Source organism: Sus scrofa, chromosome 14 (genome assembly GCF_000003025.6).
Source record: "Sus scrofa isolate TJ Tabasco breed Duroc chromosome 14, Sscrofa11.1, whole genome shotgun sequence".
In the NCBI taxonomy this organism is placed as follows: domain Eukaryota; kingdom Metazoa; phylum Chordata; class Mammalia; order Artiodactyla; family Suidae; genus Sus; species Sus scrofa.
Window position 1 is genome coordinate 50,761,521 of NC_010456.5, and position 24,583 is coordinate 50,786,103.

The 24,583-nt window shown below is 48.0% G+C and overlaps 1 protein-coding gene and 1 long non-coding RNA gene across 6 annotated transcripts in view; one reads left to right on the forward strand and one right to left on the reverse strand.

Annotated features, from left to right (window-relative positions):
- Positions 729-12,374, reverse strand: LOC106505550. Of its 2 annotated transcripts, none has more exons than XR_002338430.1 (4): positions 12,128-12,374; positions 11,884-12,010; positions 11,540-11,610; positions 729-2,114 (listed from the first exon to the last, which is right to left on the reverse strand). It is a non-coding gene; the product is annotated as an uncharacterized LOC106505550 (long non-coding RNA). The 2 variants fall into 2 exon arrangements; XR_001300081.2 differs by having other exon boundaries at positions 12,120-12,352.
- The window catches only part of KLHL22 (kelch like family member 22), a 36,075-nt gene continuing 23,888 nt past the window's right edge, over positions 12,397-24,583 (forward strand). The window contains exons 1-4 of one of the 4 annotated variants that reach the window (XM_021072689.1): positions 12,397-12,479; positions 12,746-13,125; positions 15,271-15,536; positions 22,856-23,021. In XM_021072689.1, the coding sequence (XP_020928348.1) occupies positions 15,310-15,536; positions 22,856-23,021 (393 nt within the window). In that variant the 5' untranslated portion in view covers positions 12,397-12,479; positions 12,746-13,125; positions 15,271-15,309. Of the gene's footprint in view, positions 12,480-12,525; positions 13,126-15,270; positions 15,537-22,855; positions 23,022-24,583 lie in introns of those variants that run through there. The other 3 variants (XM_021072690.1, XM_021072691.1, XM_021072692.1) reach the window with 3 other exon arrangements.

A 24,583-nucleotide genomic window follows, 5' to 3' on the forward strand; every position in this document is an offset into this window, starting at 1 on the left:
ATACAACATCACCACTGTCATGAACATTTTTAAGTTAACCTGTCAATAGTTCTCTGTGAATCATTAGAAAGGTGTGACCGTGGTGTATCCTATGTTGTATTTGGGCTTCAGATGTGTTTTGTTATTTAAAACCTTGGCCCTGGGAGTTCCCTGGTAGTCCAGTGGTTAGGATTTTGTGCTTTCACCACTTCAGCCCAGGTTTAATACCTGGTATGGGAACTGAGATCCCCCATCAAGCCACTGCATGCTGCCACCAAGTAAATAAATAAAGTGTCCAACATGATGTTTAAAAAAAAAAAATCCTTGGCTCTGCAGATCCCATTCACTGCTTTCTGAAGAACAGTGATCTCATAACTTTCTTGGCAAAGCCAGTGCTCACTGTCAAACTCTCTGGCCCTATTGGAAGAAAAAGAAGGACATCACATCCAACTCAAGTGAGTTTGCTGGTGGAGTCCCAGGACAAGACTCCCCCTTCTTCATTCTGGTTCTAAGAAGGCCAAGAAAGCACAGCACAGTGATTCACAGACAGGCAGAGGCCCTGTTATGATATCATTTTATGTTATGTACTCCAGAAAGAGAGAGACAAATATACATATATATATCACTCATATGTGGAATCTTTAAGAAAGTAATACAAATGAACTTATATACAAAGCAAAAATAATTCCACAGACTTTGAAAACAGACTTACAGGAAGTTCCTGTGTGGCGCAGTGGAAATGAATCCGACTAGTATCCATGAAGATTCGGGTTTGATCCTTGGCTTTGCTCAGTGGGTTGGGGATCCGGCATTGCCGTGACTCTGGCAGAGGCTAGCAGCTCTTGCTCCAGTTCAGCCCCTAGCTTGGGAACTTCCATATGCTGCAGGTGTGGCCCTAAAAAGCAGAAAGAAAACACGGTTAGCAAAGGGGAAAGGTGGGGGGAAGGGATAGATTAGCAATTTGGGATTAACATACACATTACTGTATATAAAGCAGATGATCAACAAAGACCTTCTATGCAGCACAGAGAACTTTATTCAATATTCTGTAATAACTTATGTAGCAATAGAATCTGAAAAAGAGTGGATATATGTTTATGTATAAGTGAATCACTTTGTTATATATACACCAGAAACTAATACAATATTGTAACTCAACTATACTCCAATATAAAAATTAAAAACATAAAATTAAATAAAGTACATAATATAAAATAGTTAACCAGGAGTTCCCTGTGGCCTAGCGAGTTAAGGGTCCAGCGTTGTCCCTGCTGTGGCTTGGGGTCACTGCCATGGCATGGGTTCGATCCCTGGCCCGGGAACTTCCCCATGCTGAGGGCATGACCAAAACAAAAAAAGAGATTTCCTCAGCCCTAGAAATGGGTGCTGGGTTCCAGGAGCTCGTTTTATATAATTTCACACATTATATATATTAAAGAATAAATTTAAAAAATGGTAAAAATCATAGCTTTCATTAACTCTGCTGAGAAAACTGGTAACATCTCAGCATCTTTTTAATGTTCAGGTATATTGAAATGAATATGCAAATGAAGACAAGACCAGCCTCTCTCTGCAGTGGGAGAGGGCAACCAGTTGAATCTCCGCCTGGCAGAATTTGAATGTTTGTGAACAAGAATTATTTTGCATTTTGTTATTACTTCTCATGTTTGGAGCTGTCAACTAGCTTAAGGGCAAGGAAATAGTCTGTCAGCCAGGAAGCACAAAATTCTGAGTGCATACCACATAATTTTCACAGGTTTTTACCTTTCTCCCCAAGAAAGTAGCACTTTGTGTACTCACTAGCAGTTGTCACGCTTTAAACTGCAGAATCCAACCGGGGTGAGGAGACAGGACAAAGGATCCTGTTTCTTCAACAAGAGGAAAAATATAACCCAGACACCTATGCCCAATTAATCTTTAGGAGTTCCCATTGTGGTGCAGCAAAATGAATCCGAGTAGTATCCAGGAGGACAGTTTCAATTCCTGGCCAGGCTCAGTGGGTTGGGGATCCAGAGTTGCCCTGAGCTATAGTGCAGGTTGCAGACATGGCTTGGATCCCAAGTTGCTGTAGCTGTAGTGTAGGCTGGCATCTGTAGCTCCGATTTGACTGCTAGCCATACGCTGCAGGTGTGGCCCTGAAAAGAAAAAAAAAAAGCAATTAAGCTTCAGCAAAGGAGGCAAGAATATAAAATGGGAGAAAGATAGTATCTTCAGGAAATGGTTCAGGGAAAACCAGGCAGCTGCATATAAATCAATGAAACTGGAACACACCCTCACACCATGCACAGAAATAAACTCAAAATGGTAAAGATTTAAACATGACACATCAAAATTCCTAGAAGAGAACGTAGGAAAACCATTCTCTGACATCAACCTTACAAATGTTTCCTTAGGTCAGTCTCCCAAAGTAACAGAAACAAAAATAAACCAAAAGGATCTAATCAAACTTACAAGCTTTTGCACAGCAAAGGAAACAAAAAAAAAAAAAAAAAAAAGGAAGAGACGACCTACAGAATGGGAGAAAATAGTAAATAGTTTTAAATAATGCAACCAACAAGGGCTTAATCTCCAAAGTATACAAACAACTCATACAACTCAACAGCAAAAAACAAACAAACAAACAACCCAATTAAAAATGGGTAGAAGACCTGAGCAGACATGTCTCCAAAAAAGACATACAGATGGCCAACAGGCACATGAAAAAATGCTCAACATCCCTTATTATTAGAGAAACGCAAATCAAAACTACAATGAGGGACCACTTCACACTGGTCAGAATGGCCATCATTAATAAATCTACAAATAACAAATGCCCGAGAGGGTGTGGGAAAAAAAGGAACCCTCCTACACTCTTGGTGGGAATGTAAATTGATACAACCACTATGGAAAACAGTACGGAGGTACCTCAGAAAACTAAATACAGAACTACCATATGGTACAGCAATCCCACTCCTGGACATGTATCCAGACAAAACATTCACTCGAAAAGATACATGCACCCGTATGTTCATTGCAGCACTATTCACAATAGCCAAGACATGGAAACAACCTAAATGTCCATCAACAGATGAATGAATTAAGAAGATGTGGGGAGTTCCCGTCGTGGTGCAGTGGTTAACGAATCCGACTAGGAACCATGAGGTTGCGGGTTCGGTCCCTGCCCTTGCTCAGTGGGTTAAGGATCTGGCGTTGCTGTGAGCTGTGGTGTAGGTTGCAGACGCGGCTCGGATCCCACGTTGCTGTGGCTCTGGCGTAGGCCGGTGGCTACAGCTCCGATTCAACCCTAGCCTGGGAACCTCCATATGCCGCGGAAGCGGCCCAAGAAATAGCAACAACAACAACAACAACAACAACAAAAGACAAAAAGACAAAAAAAAAAAAAGATGTGGAATTCCCGTCACAATGCAGTGGAAACAAATCCGACTAGGAACCATGAGGTTTGATCCCTGGCCTCGCTCAGTAGGTTAAGGATCCAGCATTGCCGTGAGCTGTGGTGTGGGTCGCAGACACAGCTCAGATCTGATGTTGCCGTGACTGTGGTGTAGGCCAGCAGCTGTAGCTCCAACTGAACCTCTAGCCTGGGAATCTCCATATGCTTAGGGTGCAGCCCTAGAAAAGACAATAATAATAATAAAAAAAAAGAACAAAGTAATGCCATTTACAGCAACATGGGCGGAAGTAGAGACTCTCATACTAAGTGAAGTAAGTCAGAAAGAGAAAGACAAATACCAAATGACATCACATATATGGAATCTAAAATCTGGCACAAATGAACCTATCTACAGAAAAGAAACAAACTCATGGACATGAAGAACAAACTTGTGTTTGCCAAGTGGGAGGGGGAGGGAGTGGGATGGAGTGGGAGTTTGGAGTTAGTGATGCAAACTATTGCATTTGGAGTGGATGAGCAATGAGATCCTACAGTATAGCTCAGGGAACTATATCTAGCCACTTGTGATGGAACATGATGGAGGATAATGTGAGAAAAAGGATGTATGGGAGTTCTGGTTGTGGCTCAGCAGAAACAAATCTGACTAGTATCCATGAGGACACAGGTTCAATCCCTGGCCTCCCTCAGTGGGTTAAGGATCCAGGATTGCCATGAGCTGTGTGTAGGTCACAGACACAGCTCATATCTAGCTTTGCTATGGTGTGGCATAGGCCACCAGCTACTGCTCTAATTTGACCCCTGGCCTGGGAACCTCTATATACAGCGGGTTTAGCCCTAAAAAGACAAAAAAATAAGAATATATATATATAGTAGTTGGGTCACTTTGCTGTACAGAAGAAATTGACAGAACATTGTAAATCAACTATAATAATTTTTTTTTCTTTTGCCTTTTTAGGGCCTAACCCACGGCATACGGAGGTTCCCAGGCTAAGGGTCGAATCAGAGCTGCAGGTGCCAGCTTACGCCACAGCCGAAGCAATGCAGGATCTGAGCCGTGTCTGTGATCTACACCACAGTTCACGGCACTGCTGGATCCTTAACCCACTGAGCGAGGCCAGGGATTGGACCTGTGTCCTCATGAATACTAGTCAGATTTGTTTCCACTAAGCCACGACAGGAACTCCTATAATAAATTTCTTTTTTTAAATAAAGAGTTAAAGGAGTTCCCATTGTGGCGCGACAGAAACAAATCTGACTAGGAACCATGAGGTTTCAGGTTTGATCCCTGGCCTTGCTTAGTGGGTTAAGGATCCAGCGTTGCCATGAGCTGTGGTGTAGGAGGTCACAGGGGCAGCTCGGATCCTGCGTGGCTGGGGCTGTGGCTGTAGTGTAGGGCAGCAGCTGTAGCAATGATTGGACTCCTAGCCTGGGAACCTCCATATGCCGTGGGTGCGGCCCTAAAAAAAAGCAAAAAAATAAAGAAAAAGTAAAATAAAGAGTTAAAAATAAATAGAACATAGATGTATCAAAAAAAGAAGAATAAGAAAAATACAGGTGTGGGAGTTCCCTTCGTGGCGCAGTGGTTAACGAATCCGACTAGGAACCATGAGGTTTCAGGTTCGATCCCTGGCCTTGCTCAGTAGGTTAAGGATCCGGCATTGCCGAGAGCTGCGGTGTAGGTCACAGACGCGGCTTGGATCCCCCGTTGCTGTGGCTCTGGCGTAGGCCGGTGGCTACAGCTCCGATTAGACCCCTAGCCTGGGAACCTCCACATGCCGCAGGAAGCGGCCCTAGAAAAGGCAAAAAGACAAAAAACCAAACAAACAAAAAAAAAAAAAAAAAAAAAGAAAAAGAAAAAAAGAAAAATACAGGTGAAAGGGAACCCAAAGATTAAGAGACTTTAGAGGCATGATTGGATCTTGATTCCAATAAATTTCGAAAAGCAGTGAAGAAAGATATATAGAGGATAATTGGGAAATGCGATTACTCAACTATTTGGTGATATTAAGAAACTACTGTTGATTTTGTGCATGTGAGGGCGGAATTGTGCAGGAGAAGGAGGTCAAAGGCAGGATGTTTATAAGGTTTTTAGTGTGGGACTTTCAATGTTGGAGGCTGAGTAGGATTGAGCAGAGCTCCTGACAGAACAATTCTGGAGTATTGGACCTACCAGCTAAGAGGTGGAAGCAGCTCTGAAAAGACAACTGGCTTTGAGAGCACCCAGCTGAGCTTTCTTTTCCTTTTTTTTTTTTTTTTTTTTTTCTGCACCCATGGCATGTGGAAGTTCCCAGGCCAGGGATTGAACCCACGCCACAGCCATGACCCGAGCTGCTACAGTGACAACACTGGATCCTTAACCACTGAACCACAAGAGAACTTCCCATCTGACCTTTCTTTGCTGTTCCCTCTGATGGCAGCTAGTTGAGTAGCCTGTTGTCCAGATAAATGGATTCTCTGAAAATTCCGGAAAGAAACAATACAGTTATCTAGAACTTGATTGCCCCAGAATAAAGTCTTTTCCCACAGCTTAATAAGCCTTCCTGATGGAGAGCCGAAGGCCATGGTTGGCTCAGTTCTCAGAGCTCCAGCTGTTCTTTATGTAGATGGTATGTATGATATATATCTTTCCACAGCTTGTCCTTGTCACTTAAAAAGAGTTACTGCTACATTGCACCCCCTAGCAAGGCTGCTGCAAGTCATCCTGCAGTACAGATGTACCTTGCTTTGTTTATGGATATTCACTTTGGTCCTGCCTCCTCACCTAGAAATGGACATGTGGGCTTGCAGAAAGCCACTGTGGATTTATTTAAATGTTAATAGCTACTACCAGCTTTTCTAGCTATCAGTTATCGAATGCTGCTGCATAACAAATTACTCCACCGCCAAGTGGCTTAAAACAACAATAACAGGCATTCATTATCTTCCAACCTTTCTGTGGGTCAGAAATTCAGGAGAGGCTGGGCCAAATTCTCACTCAGTCTCTCTTGAGGTTCCAGGCAGATGTTAGACTACAGTTCTCTTGAAAGCACCTGACTTAATAAAGAACTTAATGAAGTTCAGGGTTTTTTGTTTTGGTCTTTTTTTGGAGCCAAACCCGCAGCATATGGAAGTTCCCAGGCTAGGAGTCAAATTAGAGCTGAAGCCCCCAGCCTACACCACAGTCACAGCTATGCTACATCGGAGCTGCATCTGCAATCTACACCACAGCTTGCGGCAATGCAAGATCCTTAACCCATTGAGCGAGGGCAGGGATGGAACTTGCATTCTCGTGGATACTGGTTGGGATCTTAACCTGCTGAGCCACAATGGGAATTCCCAAAGCTCAGGCCTCAGTACAGAGAGAATTCAGTGAGGGACAAAGTGGGAGGTAGGAAGAGAATTTACTTGTAGAGGACACTTGTAATGAGTGCAGTTGGCCAGCAAAGAGAGCTCTGCCCTGGAGAACTAAGTGGGCTACGTTTCTATAATCAGAGGAAAAGTGGGAAGGGGGAGAAGACCATGTTCTGCCTCCTCCTTTGTAAAGATGTTGCAGGAAAGTGGAGTGAGAGAGGATGGTCACAGCCCAGGAATCAGGTGAGTTCCTGGGATGAGCTGCCAAGTGAGGGTCCTTGGTTTCCTGCAAGAAGGAATTCAAGAACGAGCCACAGTAAGGTGAGAGCAAGTTTATTTAGAGAGATTCACATTCCATAGACAGAAGGTGGTCTGTCTCAGAAGTTGAGAGCAGCCCCGAAATATGGGGTGGTTAGTTTTTCCGGGCTGGGTAATTTCACAGGCTAATGAGTGGGAAGATTGTTCCAACTATTTTGGGCAAGGGGTGGGGGTTTCCTGGAATTGGGCCACTGCCCTCTTTTTGACCTTTTATGGTTGGCCTGGAACTGTCTTGGCACTTGTGGGTGTGTCATTTAGCAGCTAGTCTATTATAGTGGGGTAGAGTGATGCTCAAGGGCTGCTAGAAGGCGGATCTTCTGCAATCTTGGACCTAAGTGTCTCTGACCAGTTTTTTTATTTAAGTTTGTTTTTTTGTTTTTTTTTTTTGTCTTTTTAGGACCACACCCGTGGCATATGGAGGTTCCCAGGCTAGGAGATGAGTTGGAGCTGCAGCTGCTGGCCTAGACTACAGCCACAGCAAAGCCAGATGTGAGCTACATGTGCAGGCTACACCACAGCTCACTGCAACACCAGACCCTTAACCCACTGAGTGAAGCCAGGGATCAAACTGCAACCACATGTTTCCTAGTTGGATTTGTTTCCAATGCACCACGATGGGAACTCCAAGTTGGGTTTTTTTAACCACCCACACCTGGGGCCTGTGGAAGTTCCTAGGCCAGGGTTCGAATCAGAGCCTATGTCACAGCCGGAGCAACACTGGATACTTAATCAACTGAGCTGCAATAGGAACTCCATTTCTGGCCAGTTTTTTCTTTCTTTCTTTCTTTTTTTTTTTTTTTTTTTGGATGCCCCATGTCATATGGAGCCCTCCCACCCCCACCCCGGATCAGATCTGAGCTGCAGCTGAGGCAACGTGGGACCCTTAATCCACTGTGCCCTGCTGGAGATCAAACCTGCGTCCCGGCATTCCCAAGGTGCTGCTGATCCCATTTCACCATATTTCACCACAGTGGGAGCTCCCTGACCAGGCTTTATCCTGTACCCTGCCCCCTTCCCTCCTGTCTAACTCCAAGGCCTGACTGGGGCTGGAGGATCTGCTTTCAAGGCACCTGGCTCCTGGATGGCAATTTTTTTTTTTTTTTTTTCCGTTTTAGGTCCGCACCCATACCACATGGAAGGTCCAACTGGAGCTACAGCTGTTGGCCTATGCCACAGCCACAGCATTGCTGGATCCGAGCCACGTCTGCAACTTACACCACAGCTCATGGCAACGCTGGATCCCCAACCTACTGAGCAAGCCAGGGATCGAGCCTGAATCCTCATGGATACTAGTCGGATTTGTTTCCATTGTGTCACAACGGGAACTCCAAGTTGGTTGATTTTAACTGAGGTCTCAGTTCCATGCAGGCCTTTTATGGCTGCTTGAGACATGTTAGCTCACTTCCTGCAGACAGAGGGAGGCAGAAGCTGCAGTGCCTTGATTTTATTTTATTTTTTATTTTGGGTGGCATGCATGCTATAATGGAAGTTCAAAGCCCAGAGATCAAATCTTTTTTTTTTTTTTTTCTTTTTCAGCCACCCCCAACGGCTTATGTAAGTCCCTGGACCAGGGATCAGATCCAAGCTGCAGCTACGACCTATGCCACATCTGCAGCAATTCTGGATCCTTATCCCACTGTGTCACAGGAGAACTCCTACAATGCCTTTTATGATCTCATCCTTTTATTTGTCTCTTTCTGTCCCTTAGAAGCCAGTCACTAGTTCAGCCCAATTTCAAGGGGAAGAAGATTGGGCTTAACGTTTCTTGTTTTTTCTTTTTTCCTTTTTGGCCATGCCCACAGCATGCGGGAGTTCCCAGGCCAGGGACTGAACTTTTACCCTCAGTGGTAACCAGAACCACGGCAGTGACAATGCTGGATCCTTAACCAGGGAACTCCTGGACTTTACCCTTTGAAGGGAGGAGAGTCAAAGATTTTGCAGGCATGTGTTTAAACCACTACAAGCTCCAAATTGGCTGTTGCAGCTTATAGTCCCATCAGCGATGTACAGATACTCCCCTCACCAACTGATGCTTGATCTCAGCTTATTTTACATTTTGCCATGTTGATGGTGACGAAGACTCTTTCTTTAACCAAATTCAGTTGGCTCCTCTGAGCCTTCTTCTCAGCTAGGCCTCTACTATGGCACCTGTTCTGTTTCTGACTGCCTAGTCCAGTCTAGGCAAAGAATTCTGCCAAATCAGATCAGGGAGAATTCCCCCACCCTTGATAGCGGATCAGGTTCCTCACCCTCTACCTTGGATAATCCCACTAGGCTAGTTGAGCAAGAACCCCCCCAGCCTTGTAGTCTCATTTTAGTAATTTTACATCCAATGGCCCCTTCAGTCAGCTCTTAGCTTTAAATCCTCAGCTGTCTTCACTGCAGAGTTAAGCCTGAGTGCCCCCCTACTGTAATAGTTTTCCTGAATAGTCTTTCTTACTGTTTTAACAAGTGTCAGAATAATATTTTCTTTAACAGTGTGTGAAAATGTGGTGGGACGTTTGTATTTCCTGGTTATTAATGCAATTGAACTCTATTTCCTATGTTTACACACACTGGAACTTCCTCTTCTGTGAGTTTCCAGTAAAGATCTACAGTTTGTCTGCTTGGTTGACTTTCTAGTTATTGATTTTTTAAAGTTCTTTGTATATTCTGGATAATTATTTTTTGTCAGTTACGTCACAAGTACATTCACTGATACATGTGATCATTTGCATTTTTAAACTTTCACTCACTTTTTTTTTCCTTTTTTCCTTCATGACCACATCCATAGCACATGAAAGTTCCTGGGCGAGGGGTTGAATCTGAGCTGCAATCTATGCTGCAGCTGCAGCAATGCTGGATCCTCCAACCCATTGGGCTGGGCTAGGGATTGAATCTGCACCTCTGCAGCCACCTGAGCTGCTGCAGTTGTACTCCTAACCCACTGTGTCACAGCAGGAACTCCTAATTTTCACTGATATTGATGATTCTTTCAGGTATGAAGTTATGTGTTTGTCCTTTGTTTTCTTTGTTTGTTTTTTTGTTATTTTTGGTCTTTTGTCTTTTCTATGGCCACACCCACAGCATATGGAGGTTCCAAGGCCAGGGGTCTAATCCGAGCGGTAGCCACTGGCCTATGCCAGAGCCACATCAAGGTAGGATCTGAGCTGTGTGTGTGACCTACACCACAGCTCATGGAAACGCTGAGCGAGGCCAGGGGTCGAACCTGCGTCCTCATGGATGCTAGTCAGATTCGTTTCCACTGAGCCATGATGGGAACTCTGAAATTTACTTGTTTTGAAAAAAAAATCCAAATGCTGGCATTGCCCAGAAAAACTTAATAAGTTTATTTACAATCGTTATAAAGTTGAACTTCTGAAACTTGTTCACTGAAACATTTTGACTTGCATTGATGCTTTATGGCCCCACATTTATATTAAAAAAATCACACACAAATGAAGATGGAAAAACTGCCAACACCTGATTTCTGTCCCCTGTTTTTCCACTTGCAATCATATACTTAGGTACCTTTTGACCTCATGGAAAAAAAATATCTAATGTTCAGAACTACCAATAACAGGAAGAAGAGAATTTTTTTTTTTTTTGTTAAAGAATGAAATGTTTCCGAGTTCCCCTCATGGCACAGTGGTTAACGAATCTGACTAGGAACCATGAGGTTGCGTGTTCAATCCTTGGCCTTGCTCAGTGGGTTAAGGATTTGGTGTTGCCATGAGCTGTGGTGTAGGTTGCAGATGTGGCTGGGATCCCGTGTTGCTGTGGCTCTGGTGTAGGCTGGCGGCTACAGCTCGGATTAGACCCCTAGCCTGGGAACCTCCATATGCCGCAGGAGTGGCCCTAGAAAAGGTGGAAAGACAAAAAAAAAAAAAAAAAAAAAGAATGAAATGTTTCCCATTCTAGTGGATACTTAAGCATGTTCTCCATGTATGCGGTGTGCTAACTGGATGTCTTTTGACATAATTGTTACACGTTTGGCATGGATAGCGCATAGGTTGGTGTCTTCAAAAAGGCCAACCAGATAGGTCTCACTTGCCTCCAGCAAAGCAGCAATAGGTGCACTCTGGAGCACAGATCTGTTCTGAAGTCCTGAGCAATTTCCCACACCAGACACTGGAAGGGAAGCTTATGAATAAGAAGTTCAGTGGACTTCTTTTTTTTTTTTTGCTTTTTTTAGGGCTGCACCCGTGGCATATGGAGGTTCCCAGGCTAGGGGTCCAAATAGAGCTACAACTGCCCACCTACACCACAGCCACAGCAACACCAGATCCAAGCCATGTGACCTACACCACAGCTCACAGCAACAGCAGATCCTTAAACCTTCAGTGGATTTCTGATAACGTCTAATTTCACAGAGTTCCACGGGTACCAGGCCCGTAATGATGAAGTTTCTTCACCCCTCCAGTAGAGGGCACACTCTTGCGGGCGGCTTTTGTAGCCCGTTGCTTCTTCAGTGCTTTACCACCGGTGGATTTGCAAAGGTCTGCTTTGTATAAGCTGTGGTATAGAGACCTCCTTACTTACCCCCCTTCTCCTTCGGCTGGAGCTCAACGAGCTAGAGATGGCGCTAGTGAACGATGGCGGCTCAGCAGTGGCTGTGAACACAATTGAGTTTTTTGTTTTTTGGGGTTTTTTTTTTGGTTAGATCTGCCCTCCATGTTCTTGCTGACACTGCCCCCATCCTGGAATGCTTTTCCTGCTCCTCCAAAGTTCTCATCTGTTACACAGCTCGGGGATCACCACCTCCAGAAAGCCCTCCTGGAAGGCCTCTCCCACTGGGAACCTTTGCTCTTGGAGGCTGTTCCAGTCTCCCAATCCTGTCTAAAGCCTCAGGCAGCTGTCTGCGCTCAGTGCTTCTTTTCACTTACTTTCTCTCTCTCCCACGTTCGCCCACCGTTCTTTTTAACCTCCAGCCATCCCCAGCCACATCCTCCGTCACAGCACCCCATCCTCCGGACGCGGCCATCACACATGAGCCTTGTAGAATGGAGTCTCCTGCGGGTGAGGAGGAGAAAAATGAACGCAAGCTCTTCTCAGACTGCCGGGCCCCTGCTGTAGGCTGGGGAACGGATTTACTCCCCAATCTTGGTAAACAAGAAAACACCTGTTCACCCTGGCCATGTTTATGTCATTGCTGGCATCCAGCAGGGGGCGGGCAACTCAGAGGACCTCGAGGGAGGGACCGAGGTGAGGAAGGAGGAAAGGTTTAAGGGGCGTGATCCTCGCCAGAACGCCTTCCTTCACGTCCTCACTCTTCTCTCTGCTGCCTGTGCAGGCGCCCCTCGGCGCCGGGGTCTGGAACCAGGCGGAGACTCGGCTTCAGGGGGATCCCGCCTCCGCCCCGGCCCCGCCCCCGCCCCGCGTCCGCCTGGCGCCTGCGCGGCGAGACCACGTAAGGCACCGAAGCCCCGCCCCGCGCCCCGCCCCGCCCCGCGAGTGCGGCCTCAGCTTGCAGCTGCGCCAGGTGAGCGACCAGCGCCGGTCAGCGCGGGTTCCCTTGCGGGGCCTGGGGGCGGTTCGCAGCGTGGGACGGGCGCGCGGGGCCGGGACAAGGGCTTGAGCTGCGCGGGGCACGTGCCGGGAGCAGACCGGGCCGGGGGGCGGGAGGAGGCCTGAGGCGAACCCGCGGCCTGACGTGGCTGAGGCGGCGGGCGGGACCCCCGGGCGCGGCGGGCCGGAGCTTCGGGGACGCCGGCGTCCTGGTCCCTACCAGGGCTGTCACTCTGGCAGGTCAGCGCGCGCGCTTCCCGCGGCGACGTCGGCGCTGTGTGGGCGGCCCTGCAGCAGGCGGAGGGTCGGGCGGCCGTCCGTCCACCCGGTTCGACCTTGGACCCCGGCCCACCTGCATCGGCCCCTCAGCCGGCCCAGGCTCGGACCCTGCGCGCCGCCGGGACGGACCCGGACGGACCCGGAGGCCGGGCTGTCAGTGCGACGCCTGGGCCTGGAGCTCCCGGTCTCTGGCCCCGCCGCGGGCCCAGCGCTTTCGCCCGGGCGCCTCCCCGCCCCGCTCTGATGCTCCAGAGCCATCCCAGCCCGCCCCTGACCCTGGCCACCCCCTGGGAGGTGGGACCCCTTTCCCTTTGTTGGAGACCTTGCTTCGTGCTGCCAAGGTTTGAGCTTTGTGGGGGGCCAGACGCTGTTTGGGGGCCCTGAAGAGGAATGACAGTGTCTGTTCAGTAAATGGTGTTGAGTTGAACATTCTTCGAAAATACTTCAGACTCTGTCATTCATGAGTTCATGAAATTCATTTTATGTCCTTCGGTTTGTACCTACTTGGGATATAAACCCTTTTCCTGCTCTTTCTAAAACCCTGAAGAGCTCTGAATGCAGGGCCTTGCTTGTGATGACTAGGGAAATGTAATGGGATGAAGAAGGAACTTAGTCCAGGGAAGGACTTGGTGATAGAGAACCCTTGTAAAATAAATAGGTCTAGGGTGCCAGAGAGTGAGCTTGCAAGAACGTTTTATATTTCAAAAAAAACAGAAATGGGAAGGAAATCACAAAGTATGTGCAGCATTCCACTTAATTTTTTATTTTTTGAAATTTGACAGTTAGGGAAGTTACACTGTGAAATGCTGTTTTTCATCTAAGTACAATTTTTTTTAAAGAATGCTATTGGGTGTGCTAGACACTGGTTGAAATTGGGTTCTCATACTTTGCTGGTGGAAGGAAAAAAACTGGTATACGTCAGCAGGAGGCATTTTGGCTATATCTATTGAAATGTGAACTATACATTCCAAATAGAACTGCCCAGCAGTTTTTTACCTAGGAACTGGTCCTCAGGTAATGCTACATGTATGGCAAATCTAAATGACTTTCAGTGCAAAACTGTTGGCACTAGCAAACAATTGGAGCTAACTCAAGTGTCTCTTTGAAAAGAATTGGTTAAATGTGGGTTATCCATACAGTAGACTGTGGGAGGGATATGAGGTTATTGCAAAAGATAATAAGAGGGGGGAAATTTAGTTTTATAGATATGCTTGCAGATGCACAGGTGCCACCTGGAAGGGCTGTAGGAAAGTAGAATAATTTCCTCTGGGAGAGAATCTTGTTAGGGGCATTAAGTGAGAGGGAAATTTAAGTTTTGTTACATTAAAATCTTTTTGTTTTATGGTAGAATCTAGTTTTCATTTTTTTCTTTTAAGGATCTGGTAGGAAATTGAAGAGGAAACACCTTTGGGGAAGGGGAAAGCAGAGGAACGTGAGGTGGGGAAGGCAGTTGTTTACAGGTGTGGCAAGTGGTCTGGAGAGACCCCACAGCTTGATGCAGGACTGGCTGCCCCCTGATCTGGAGCAACCAGCTGTCCACAGTCACTTTTTTTTTTTTCCTTTTTTGGCCGACCTGTGGCATATGGAGTTTTCAGGCCAGGCATCAGATCCAAGCAATGGCGGTGACCTAAGCCAAAGCTGTGGCAACGCTGGATCCTAAACCCACTGTGCTGGGCCAGGGAGGGAACCTGCATCCTGGTGCTGTGGTGATGCTGCGTGTGGATTCTGTTGTGCCACAGTGGGAATTCCCACAGTCACTTCTGGTTGTTTTGGAGTGTTTACCCAAAATGTGTTTGTAGTATATTTTCCTAATGGAGTTTGAGGATCCTGTTCAAATTGGCTTAACATACTGACTCAATTATGAGAAGGTAAGCTTGAATTTAAAAGATGATGCAGACATCTCAGGTCCACCACAGCTAGTCAGAGTTAGAGTGTTTGACTCTCATAATATCCATAAAGGAAGTCAGGGCCTGGAACCTTCCCCTGAACCACCCCCCAGGCCTGTTGTTTTTATGCATCCCTTTCTGTGTGGGGTCCTAGTGTTCTTTCCCAACAGGCAGGAGTAAGAGCCCTTGAGAACCTGGTCTGTGCTGGTGCTTTCTGCTCATCCTTCAGGAATTTTAGAATGCCCCAAGGGGGCTGGGTGCTTGTGTTTCCCCTTTTTCAGGAAAGTGACTGTGGACCTTACCCTCAGGTCTCGGGTTCCTTGTGGAACCTTGAGGCTGGGGCTGGGGTTCCCACCTGGGTTGGTCTATCTTCAGAATCCTTCTCTTCACAGCAATGCCGAAGGAGATAAAATGGGAAGGAGAACCTTGACGATGGAGGGACACAGGTCATGAAGAAGATCCCAAGTTTGGGCAGCGAGGGGAAGGGAGAGGGAAATAAAGGCTGAGACCATGGGCAAAGTGCTAGTGAGCAGGTAGCCAGCCCTGCTCACCTGGTGCTGCTGCCTCCCAGGCTCATCCCTCTCCCCTCTGTCTTGCCAGCTGACAGCCACAGTGCTGAGGTCTGGAGCGGTGGTCAGGATGGCGGAGGAACAGGAGTTCGCCCAGCTCTGCAAGTTGCCCACACAGCCCTCCCACTCTCACTGTGTCAGCAACACCTACCGGAGTGCACAGCACTCTCAGGCCCTTCTCCGGGGCCTGCTGGCTCTCCGGGACAGCGGCATCCTTTTCGATGTCGTCCTGGTGGTGGAGGGGAGGCACATCGAGGCCCATCGTATCCTGCTGGCTGCCTCCTGCGATTACTTCCGGTGAGTCCGATCACTTACCCTTAAGTCCTCACCTAAGATAGCTGGGGATGCCGGCTCTGCTGGCTGGACGTGTTGGCAGGCTTGCAACGGCCTTCTTCCGCTGCTTGCTGTGCAGACGATGGTTTCCGGTTTGTTTATCTTTCAGCTGCCCCATCTTTGGGGCATGTTCTCTTGCTTTTTATTTCTTTTAATGATAGTACTCTTGGAGTTCCCTTTGTGGCTCGGTGGTTAACGAATCCGACTAGGAACCATGAGGTTGTGGGTTCGATCCCTGGCCTTGCTCAGTAGGTTAAGGATCAGGCGTTGCCGTGAACTGTGGTGTAGGTTGCAGACGCGGCTCGCATCCTGCATTGCTGTGGCTCTGGTGTAGGCTGGTGGCTACAGCTCTGATTGACCCCTAGCCTGGGAATCTCCATATGCTGCGGGAGCAGCCCAAGAAATGGCAAAAAAAAAAAAAAAAAAAAAAAAGAGAGAGAGAGAGAGATAGGAGAGAGATAGTACTCTTTGCTTTAGTTGCATTATTGCGTTTTCTAAATGGAATTTTCTGGTGTATGTATAGTATGCTAGTGTGAAACAGCTTTTCTTTCTACTTTGCTCTGGCTTCCTATTATTTCATTAAAAATATTTTCATTCTGGGAGTTCCCATTGTGGCTCAGTGGTTAATGAATCCAACTAGGAACCATGAGGTTGCGGGTTCGATCCCTGGCCTTGCTCAGTGGGTTAAGGATCCAGCGTTGCTCTGAGCTGTGGTATAGGTTGCAGACTTGGCTAGATCCTGCATTGCCGATTAGACCCCTAGCCGGGGAACCTCCATATGCCAGGGGTGCAGCCCTAGAAAATGCAAAAAGACCAAAAAAAAAAGAAAAAAGAAAAAATTTTCATTCTGTATAGAACTGGGATCTATATCTAGTCATTTGTGATGTAACATGATAATGTGAGAAAAAAGAATGTATACATGTTTTGTGTGACTGGGTTACTTTGCTGTACAGTAGAAAATTGACAGAACACTGTAAACCACCTCTAATGGAAAAAATAAAAATCATTATAAAATTAAAAAAAATATTTTCAAACCTTTGGAAACATTGAAAGGAACAGTATTATACCTGGACACCAGTTGTTACTATTTTGCTGCATTTATTTTCTCTGCTTTTGCAACACACACCTTTTTTTAAGATGTTATAATGCTTCATGCCATAGTTGGCTCAGTGTTCTTATAAAGCTGGCAGGGAGCCCAAGAGGCCAAGGCACCTCTCAGGACCTCTGTGGGGGCTGAGCCAGGTGGTCAGTACCATATGCACATTGTCCACACAGACCCCATACACACCCGTACCCAGCTCTCCACCTCCTGCTCACACCTTCTCATCCCTCAGGCCTTGGCCTCTGACCCTCCCTGTGGGTTCTGTGGTCCCTGGGGTTTCTCAGGGCCTTCTGCTGACCCCAGCCCGGCACTGACAACGTTGGCCAGAACCAGTGCTACCACCCGCGCTTCACTTGGTGAGATAGATGGAGCCCACCACCGGCAGGGGCAGACAGGACTCGAAGCCTGAGACCTTCCTTTCCAGCTCCCACCCTATTCGGTCATTTTGTCTTCAAGTCTCGGTTGTAGTTCTCCTTTTTTTCTTTTCTTTTTACAGCATATGGAAGTTCCCCAGGCTGGGAGTCAAATCGGAGCTGCAGCTACCAGCCTACACCACAGCCACAGTAACATGGGATCCGAGCCACACCTGTGATCTACGTCACAGCTCACGGCAACACCGGATAACCCACTGAGCGGGAGCTGGGGATTCGAACCCTCATCCTCATGGATACTAGCCATGATGGGAACGCCCTCAAAATATTTCTTTATGGTTTAAGTCCTTTCTATTCTCCAGAAGGCATTCGTGGAGCCTGTGAGTCAGTGGTCAGTGGTGCCTTGGGGTAGATGTGTCCACGGACAGCAGTGTCCCTTTAGTTCATAGGGGTTCAGCCCTTACAAGCTTTGAGATAACAGACAGGGCAGTGGGAAGGACAGGGTTGTTGGGAATCACCTGTGGGAAGGCCTCAGGGCACAGAGGCCCAGCACTGGGGTCCTCCCAGCAGCCTCCTGGACATACCCTCAAAGCCCTTCAGGTGGAGCTCCTCTCCTCATGGGCTGACCTGTCACTGTCACATTCCGCTCCCTCAAAAACCCCCTTTCACTCACAGTCAAAACCTTCTGGCTTTACACATCCTCCAGAAGTGGTTCTTAGTGCTTTGACAGCCATCTCCAGGCAGGCCCCTCCTGGGAGGTGCCCCCTCTCAGGCACAGTCACTGATAGGCTGACACCCCCTCCTGCTGGGACCAGGGAGAACCCAGACTCACTTCTGATACACACAAATGTAATAGATGGTTCCCAAGCTTTTGCAGGTTTATTTGTCATTATTCACTTCCATTACTGACTTAGGTTGAAATGATGAAAGGGCCTTTTTTCCCAGCAAGACCAGTGAGGATGTCTGGTGTGGGCCAGGGCCAAGAGAAGGGCTTTGGAGGGCCCTCAGGGGAAGTCCAGTGGGGTGTTGTAGGGTGCTGAGTGACGTAGTGAGGTGGGGGAGAGGGTGGCTGACAGCCTTCCTTTTCTTCTCTGGGGTATCCAGCCAGGTGTCCAGCCAAGACGGAAAGCTGAAGCTCTTTACGAAGAACTGAAATCCTCTGTGAGGCTGGGGCACACAGAGCCGCAGAGGAGTAAACCCCAGCCCGGCTGGGCCTTTTTCTTGAAGGACGGCTGGCCCCGTGTTGGGGACCTTTCTTGCACTGCAGAGCACTCTTTAGCCCTAGGCGGCCTGGCATGTCGCCATCCACAGACATGTTTAGGCAGACTTGTGAAACACCAGAGTCTGTTGCCACAGCTGTAACGCATTTTGAGTAGGAAAGCAATTGAAATCCCCACTTTACCTGCCCTCGCACCTCACCCCCATGGTAACTGTCTTTACAAGTTCCTTGTCATCCTCGCTGTTTCTTTTTGCAAGTCCTAGTTCATAATTCTCACACCCCCAAAGCTCTCATTCTTCAAAGTTGTTTTGTTTTGCTTTGCTCTACTGTGTTACTAAAACTTCCCGAGTGTCTTCCGGAGGCTTCCCAGGGCTGTTTGTTTGTGGCCAGCGGTCCAGTCTGCCCAGCCGCTGGTTCTTGAGGAGGGAGAAGTTGGGCTCTACTACATCACTGGTTTTTTAAAAACAGAAGTTTGGCACAAATTATTTAAACATGAAACCTGCCCTGGACTGATAGGAGGCTGCCTTTGTTTTTATCCTGCCTAGGGTGGCTCTTCGTACATTTGCTTTGGAAATACTGGGGTATTTGGATTTGAGGTACTGACCCTGATGGGGTGAGGGTGACAGCACAGGTGGCACAGATGCAGTGTCTCTCCAGTTGAAACCTTCTGAATTCTGTTTTTTTGTTTGGTTGGTTTTTGTCTTTTTTTTTTTTTTTTTTTTTAGAGCTGCACCCGTGGCATATGGAGGTTCCCAGGCTCGGGATCTAATCGGAGCTGTAGCTGCCGGCCTATACCACAGCCACAGCAATGCCGGATCCTTAACCCACTGAGCGAGGCCAGGGATCGAACCCAGCAACCTCATGGTTCTTAGTCGGATTCGTTTCTGCTGTGCCATGACGGAAACTCCTGAAACCTTCTGAATTCTGAAACACACCTGACCTCAAGGGTTTGGCGGAGGGATTGGAGGCTAGAACAGGCTGACACAGGAAATGTTCTCCCCACCTCACATCAGAGGCAGCCCACTGGCACCTTGTGACATCTGGTTGTCACACCCTGGCAGTAGTGGTGGCCCTTGTTCTCTTTGGAGTCTGTGCTGTCTGTGCCCTCCACATATTTGCTAAGTACCCTGCTGCTGGATACTTGGTGAACATCCTTTTTTTTTTCTCATTTTGAAAAACAAAATTTACCATCTTAACCATTTTTAAGTGTACAGCTTGTTAGTGTTATTTATAGTCACCTTATTGAGCATTCAATTTCCAGAACTTTTTCACCTTTTAAAACTGAAACTGGGAGTTCCCGTCATGGTGCAGTAGAAAGGAATCCGACTAGAAACTATGAGGTTGTGGGTTCGATCCCTGGCCTCGCTTAGTGGGTTAAGGATCCGGCGTTGTTGTGAGCTGTGGTGTAGGTCACAGACACAGCTTGGATCTGGCATTGCTGTGCCTGTGGTGTAGTCCGGCAGCAACAGCTCTGATTAGACCCCTAGCCTGGGAACCTCCATATGCCGCAGGTGCATCCCTAAAAAGTAAAAAGACAAAAAAAAAAAAAAAAAAACCTGAAGCTGTAGCACCAAACAACTCTTCAGTCCCTGGCACCGCCATTCTGCTTCTGTCTCTATGAAATTTGACTGCTTTGGGGACCTGAGATAAATCGAATTGCACACTATTTGTCCTTTGGGGACTGACTTTTCTCAGCACAATGCCCTCGGGGCTTGTCCATGCTATAGCCTGGATCAGAATTTCCTTCCTTTTTAAGGCTGAATGGTGTTCCATTGTTTGTATGCAACTGCATTCGTTTCTCCAGTCCACTCGATGGACACTGGTTGTCCCTGTAACGCTGGTATGAACAGGGGTGTACAGATATCTCCTCGGGACCCTGCTCTCAGTTCTGAGTATATCCTTAGAAGTGGAATTGCTGGGTCATGTGGGAATTCTGTTTTTAATTTTTTCGAAAACCTCTGTACTGTTTTCCACAGCAGCTGCACCAGTTATACATTCCCGCCAGCACTGCACAAAGGTTCCAATTTCTCCACATTCCCGCCAGTATTTGATGTTTTCTGGTTTTTTTGATAGTATCCATTCTACTAGGTATGAGATATGAGTAGTTTAAAAAATTTTTTCCCACTTATGTTTTTATTTTGACATGATTTCAGAGTTACTGAAAAGTGGTAAGAACAAAATAAAGAATTAAACATCCATTTTTTTGAGGGGGAGAAAACAATAAGAAAAGTAAAAAAGGAATGGATATTTGTTTTATTTTTTCCAGCCTTGCTTTCCCCTCCCTAACTCTTAAAGGTGTCAGTCCTACAGAAAAGATGAAAGGTGGGTCCAGGGAACACCTGTGCCCTGTGCCTAGACTCATCAGTTATTTACACTTTGCTGTGTGTGTTCACTCCGGAGTACCTTATAAATATGATAGTTTATCTGGAAGTCATTCAGTGCACCTTCAAGAATAAGGATCTTCTCCAGAATACCCATCATACCACGACCAATCTAAGAAAATTTATAGTCAGTCCATAATTTCATCAGATACTGAGTTTGTGTTCGAATTTTCTTAATTGTCCCTAAACCTCCTCACTCTCCTCTTGACTCAGGATCCAGTCAAGGTCTTCACAGTGTGGACCCTTTCCTAAGATGAGTTGATCCAGGTGCCTGCAACCTGCTCGGGGTGGGTTGGGGTGGGGTGGTCAGGGCCCTGGCGTTGCTGTGCCCACTGCTGCCATTGTGGGCATGTAGCACCTGGCATGCAACAGCACCGTCCTATGGAGTCTGGCAGAGCCAGCCAGGCCTTGGGAAGGCTCCCCAAGGGACTATTGTGGAGCAGAGTGTGCGCACTGGGCTGAGGGGAGGTGGCTCTGCCAGGCCCCGAAGAGACCCAGGGCTAGCTGGATGGCAGGAAAGCCCACTATGCCCGTGATAGGTGCCCACTCTGCACCTCAGTCTGGGCGTTTAACGTGGTCTCAAAGTGCCAAGAGAGTTTGTTGCACGAACTGGTTCTAAAGTCCAGACGTTCAGAAGTTCCCGCCGTGGCACAGTGGAAACAAATCTGACTAGGAACCATGAGGTTTCAGGTTCGATCCCTGGCCTCGCTCAGTGGGTTGAGGATCTGGCATTGCCGTGAGCTGTGGTTTAGGTCGCAGATGCGGCTTGGATCCCGCGTTGCTGTGGCTCTGGCGTAGGCCGGCAGCTACAGCGCCGATTGGACCCCTAGCCTGAGAACCTCCATTTGCCGCAGGTGTGGCCTTAAAAGGACAAGAGACCAAAAAAAAAAAAAAAATAATGATAATGATAATAAAGTCCAGACGTTCAAAGCAAGCAATGGCCAAGAAATTATTGAAAACCCAGGTAATGAAAGGAGACTGGCCTTGCCCTTTGTGGGTACGTACTGTGAAGCCGCAGTCTGTAAACAGCTCCCGGGAGGGAAAGGACGGGCATCCTGGGGACTGACACAAACCGTCCAGAACTTTGTGATAAACACACGTCACAGGTGGAAAGGCAGCAACAGATTCACCACCTAGAGAACATAAAGTTGGACCCTTGCTTCACACCTAGCACCAAAATAAATTTCAAGCAGATCTACAATTTAATTTGTTTTGTTCGGGCCCGGGGCACACGGTTGTTCCAGGGCCAGGGATTGAACCTAAGCCATAGCAGTGACAATGCCAAGTCCTTAACCAGTAGGCCACCAGGGAACTCCCTGGATCCACAATTTTGAATGTGAAAGATGAACCCACAAACTAGAGAAAACGTGGAGGAATATTTCTAAAGAAATCTCAGAAGGAGAAAGCCTCTCGGGGTTTTACACAGAACCCATAGGCAAGAAAGAAAATGGTAAGGGAGTTCCCTTTGTAGCTTACTGGGTTAAGAACCTGACTAATATCCATGAGGATGTGGGTTCAATCCCTGGCCTTGCTCAGTGGGTTAAGGATCTGGTATTGCTGTGAGATGTGTAGGTCACAGACACGGCTCAGATCCAGTGTTGCTATCTATGGCTGTGGTATAGGCTGGCAACTGCAGCCCTGATTCAACCCCTAGCCTGGGAACTTCCATATGCCACAGGTGTAGCGACAGACAAACGTCTGCATGGCAATAGCATCCTAAAATCAAAGGATTCAGGGTTAAAAAAAAGAAATTCAACTTAGTCCAAAAAGTACAAGTTTCTTTAAAATGGCAAGACAGAGTCTAACAGAAAACTGGTAGAGCATCTGGACTGTTTAGAAGAGAACATAGAAATGATCCTTGAACCTCTTATACCTCAATTCCGGTCCAGACCCTACTTTGCCCAGTCCCTTCTTCCTCCTTTCCTGGTCCCAGGACCTGGGTGCCCACCCCTCTGGTTCCTCATCATGGGTCCCTTCTTCTGTCGCTGTCCACCTGCTCTCCTCCTGAGCTGGGCCCCGTCAGGCTTGCATGTGGCTTCTGGGCATGGGAAATGGAGATTTCTAGAATGGTTTCATGCTTGGTCAGGAGCTTGTGGGCACCTCCTGTGGCATGACAGCCTGAGCCAGCGTCTGGTCGTGCTCAGGTGCCTCTCTGCAGGCCTGCCTGGCGTCCCAACCTGTGTAACCCCATCTGCTGTCTTCCCTCACAGAGGCATGTTTGCTGGGGGGCTGAAGGAGATGGAGCAGGAGGAGGTCCTGATCCACGGCGTGTCCTACAATGCCATGTGCCAAATCCTGCACTTCATATACACATCCGAGCTGGAGCTCAGCCTGAGCAATGTCCAGGAGACTCTGGTCGCCGCCTGCCAGCTTCAGGTGAGGCTCGCCTGCTCTGAGCCAGGCAGGTTTCCTAGTTCCCCCAGGGTGGATGCGGAGCTGCCCTGTCCACCCCTGCGCTGCTGGTCCCTTCCCCGAGGCCAAGCATGTGATGTCCCGTGTGTGCTCGTGCCCTCCGATTGGCCCTGTCCGGCTCTTTGAAACTACTGTCCTTTTCATCACCAACCTGTGAGTGCTTGTTTTCTACAGAATTAAGTTTTCTGAGGCTTTGACTGCGTGACCAAGATTTAAGCAGATAGGGTGACCCCTGGGCAGTCAACGCAGGGCAGGCCCTGCGGGCCTATGCCCTTAGGAGTCCTCATCTGGTGGGGAGACAGCTCTGCCCTCATGTCTTCCAAGTGGAATGAAGTGCCACACCCAGTTTCTCATCCCAACCTTTCCTCATGTCAGAGCACCTCTAGGGCCATCAGATAAGGCCTGTATCGAAGGAAAAGCAGCCTGTTAGGGGTGTCTAGAGGCCCCACCTTGTGGCAGGTGGGCAGGTAGGGCTGAGCCTGGATGGCCTTCGGGGCAGAAGAGCCTCCCCGGCTTCTAACCCAAGAGCCTATCTGTCCCCAGGCCTGCCCAGTGTTGCCGCTGTGGGAACCACTTAACTCCAGTGGTCAGCACCCTGGGGACCCTCCCTCTCTCTCCCCCGGCCCATGTCCCACGGCCATTCTGCCAGCTGTCTGGGCACAGCCTCCCTGTCTCCTGAGCTTCCCAGTTTGGTCCTCTGGTCCAGGTGTGCCAGGTCGTCCTTGTAAATGTCACCTGTAAATGTGACTGTTCTCTCTTTCCCTCCTGGTCTGTCTATCCCTTCCTCCCTCCCAGCTGCTTTCTGCCCTCCCCTGTGTCCATCACACACATTGACACCAAACCGTCTTCCCACACCTGCTTTCCCTTTCCCACCCTGGGCTCCGGGACCACATCTCCTCTCATAGCTCATGGCAGAGGTGTGGTCGGTGCTCCTGGGGGGCAGCATGGGAGGATAGCTCTCACTTCACCTCCAGCAGCCTGGCTTCGTTTTGCTTTGTTTTTCACATACTGGGCTTCTATGCGATGGTTTGTTTGGGGTTTTTGTTTGTTTGTTTGTTTTGGGGTTTTTTTGCTTTTTAGAGCTGTACCCACAGCATATGGAGGTTCCTAGGCTAGGGGTTGAATTGGAGCTGTAGCTGCCCACCTGTGCCACAGCCACAGCCACGCCAGATCTGAGCCATGTCTGTAACCAACATCGCAGCTCACGGCAACGCCAGATCCTTAAACCACTGAGCGAGGCCAGGGATTGAACCTGCATTCTCATGGTTACTGATCAGGTTCGTTACCACTGAGCCATGATAGGAACTCCACAGTGTTGTTTTTAAAGCACGTTTTACTTGGTGTAACCATTCTAAGTACACAGGCTCCCTGGGTCATATTTGTATAGCCAGTGACTGTTGGTGGCTTGTCCCCCACCTGCTGTGCCCTTCGTGGTGTCCCCAGGGCTGTGGATCTGAATCTCAGCCAGACTGTACCCACTGGGTCACCCCAAGCAAATGAGTTCCCTTCTTTGGGCCTCCGTTGGG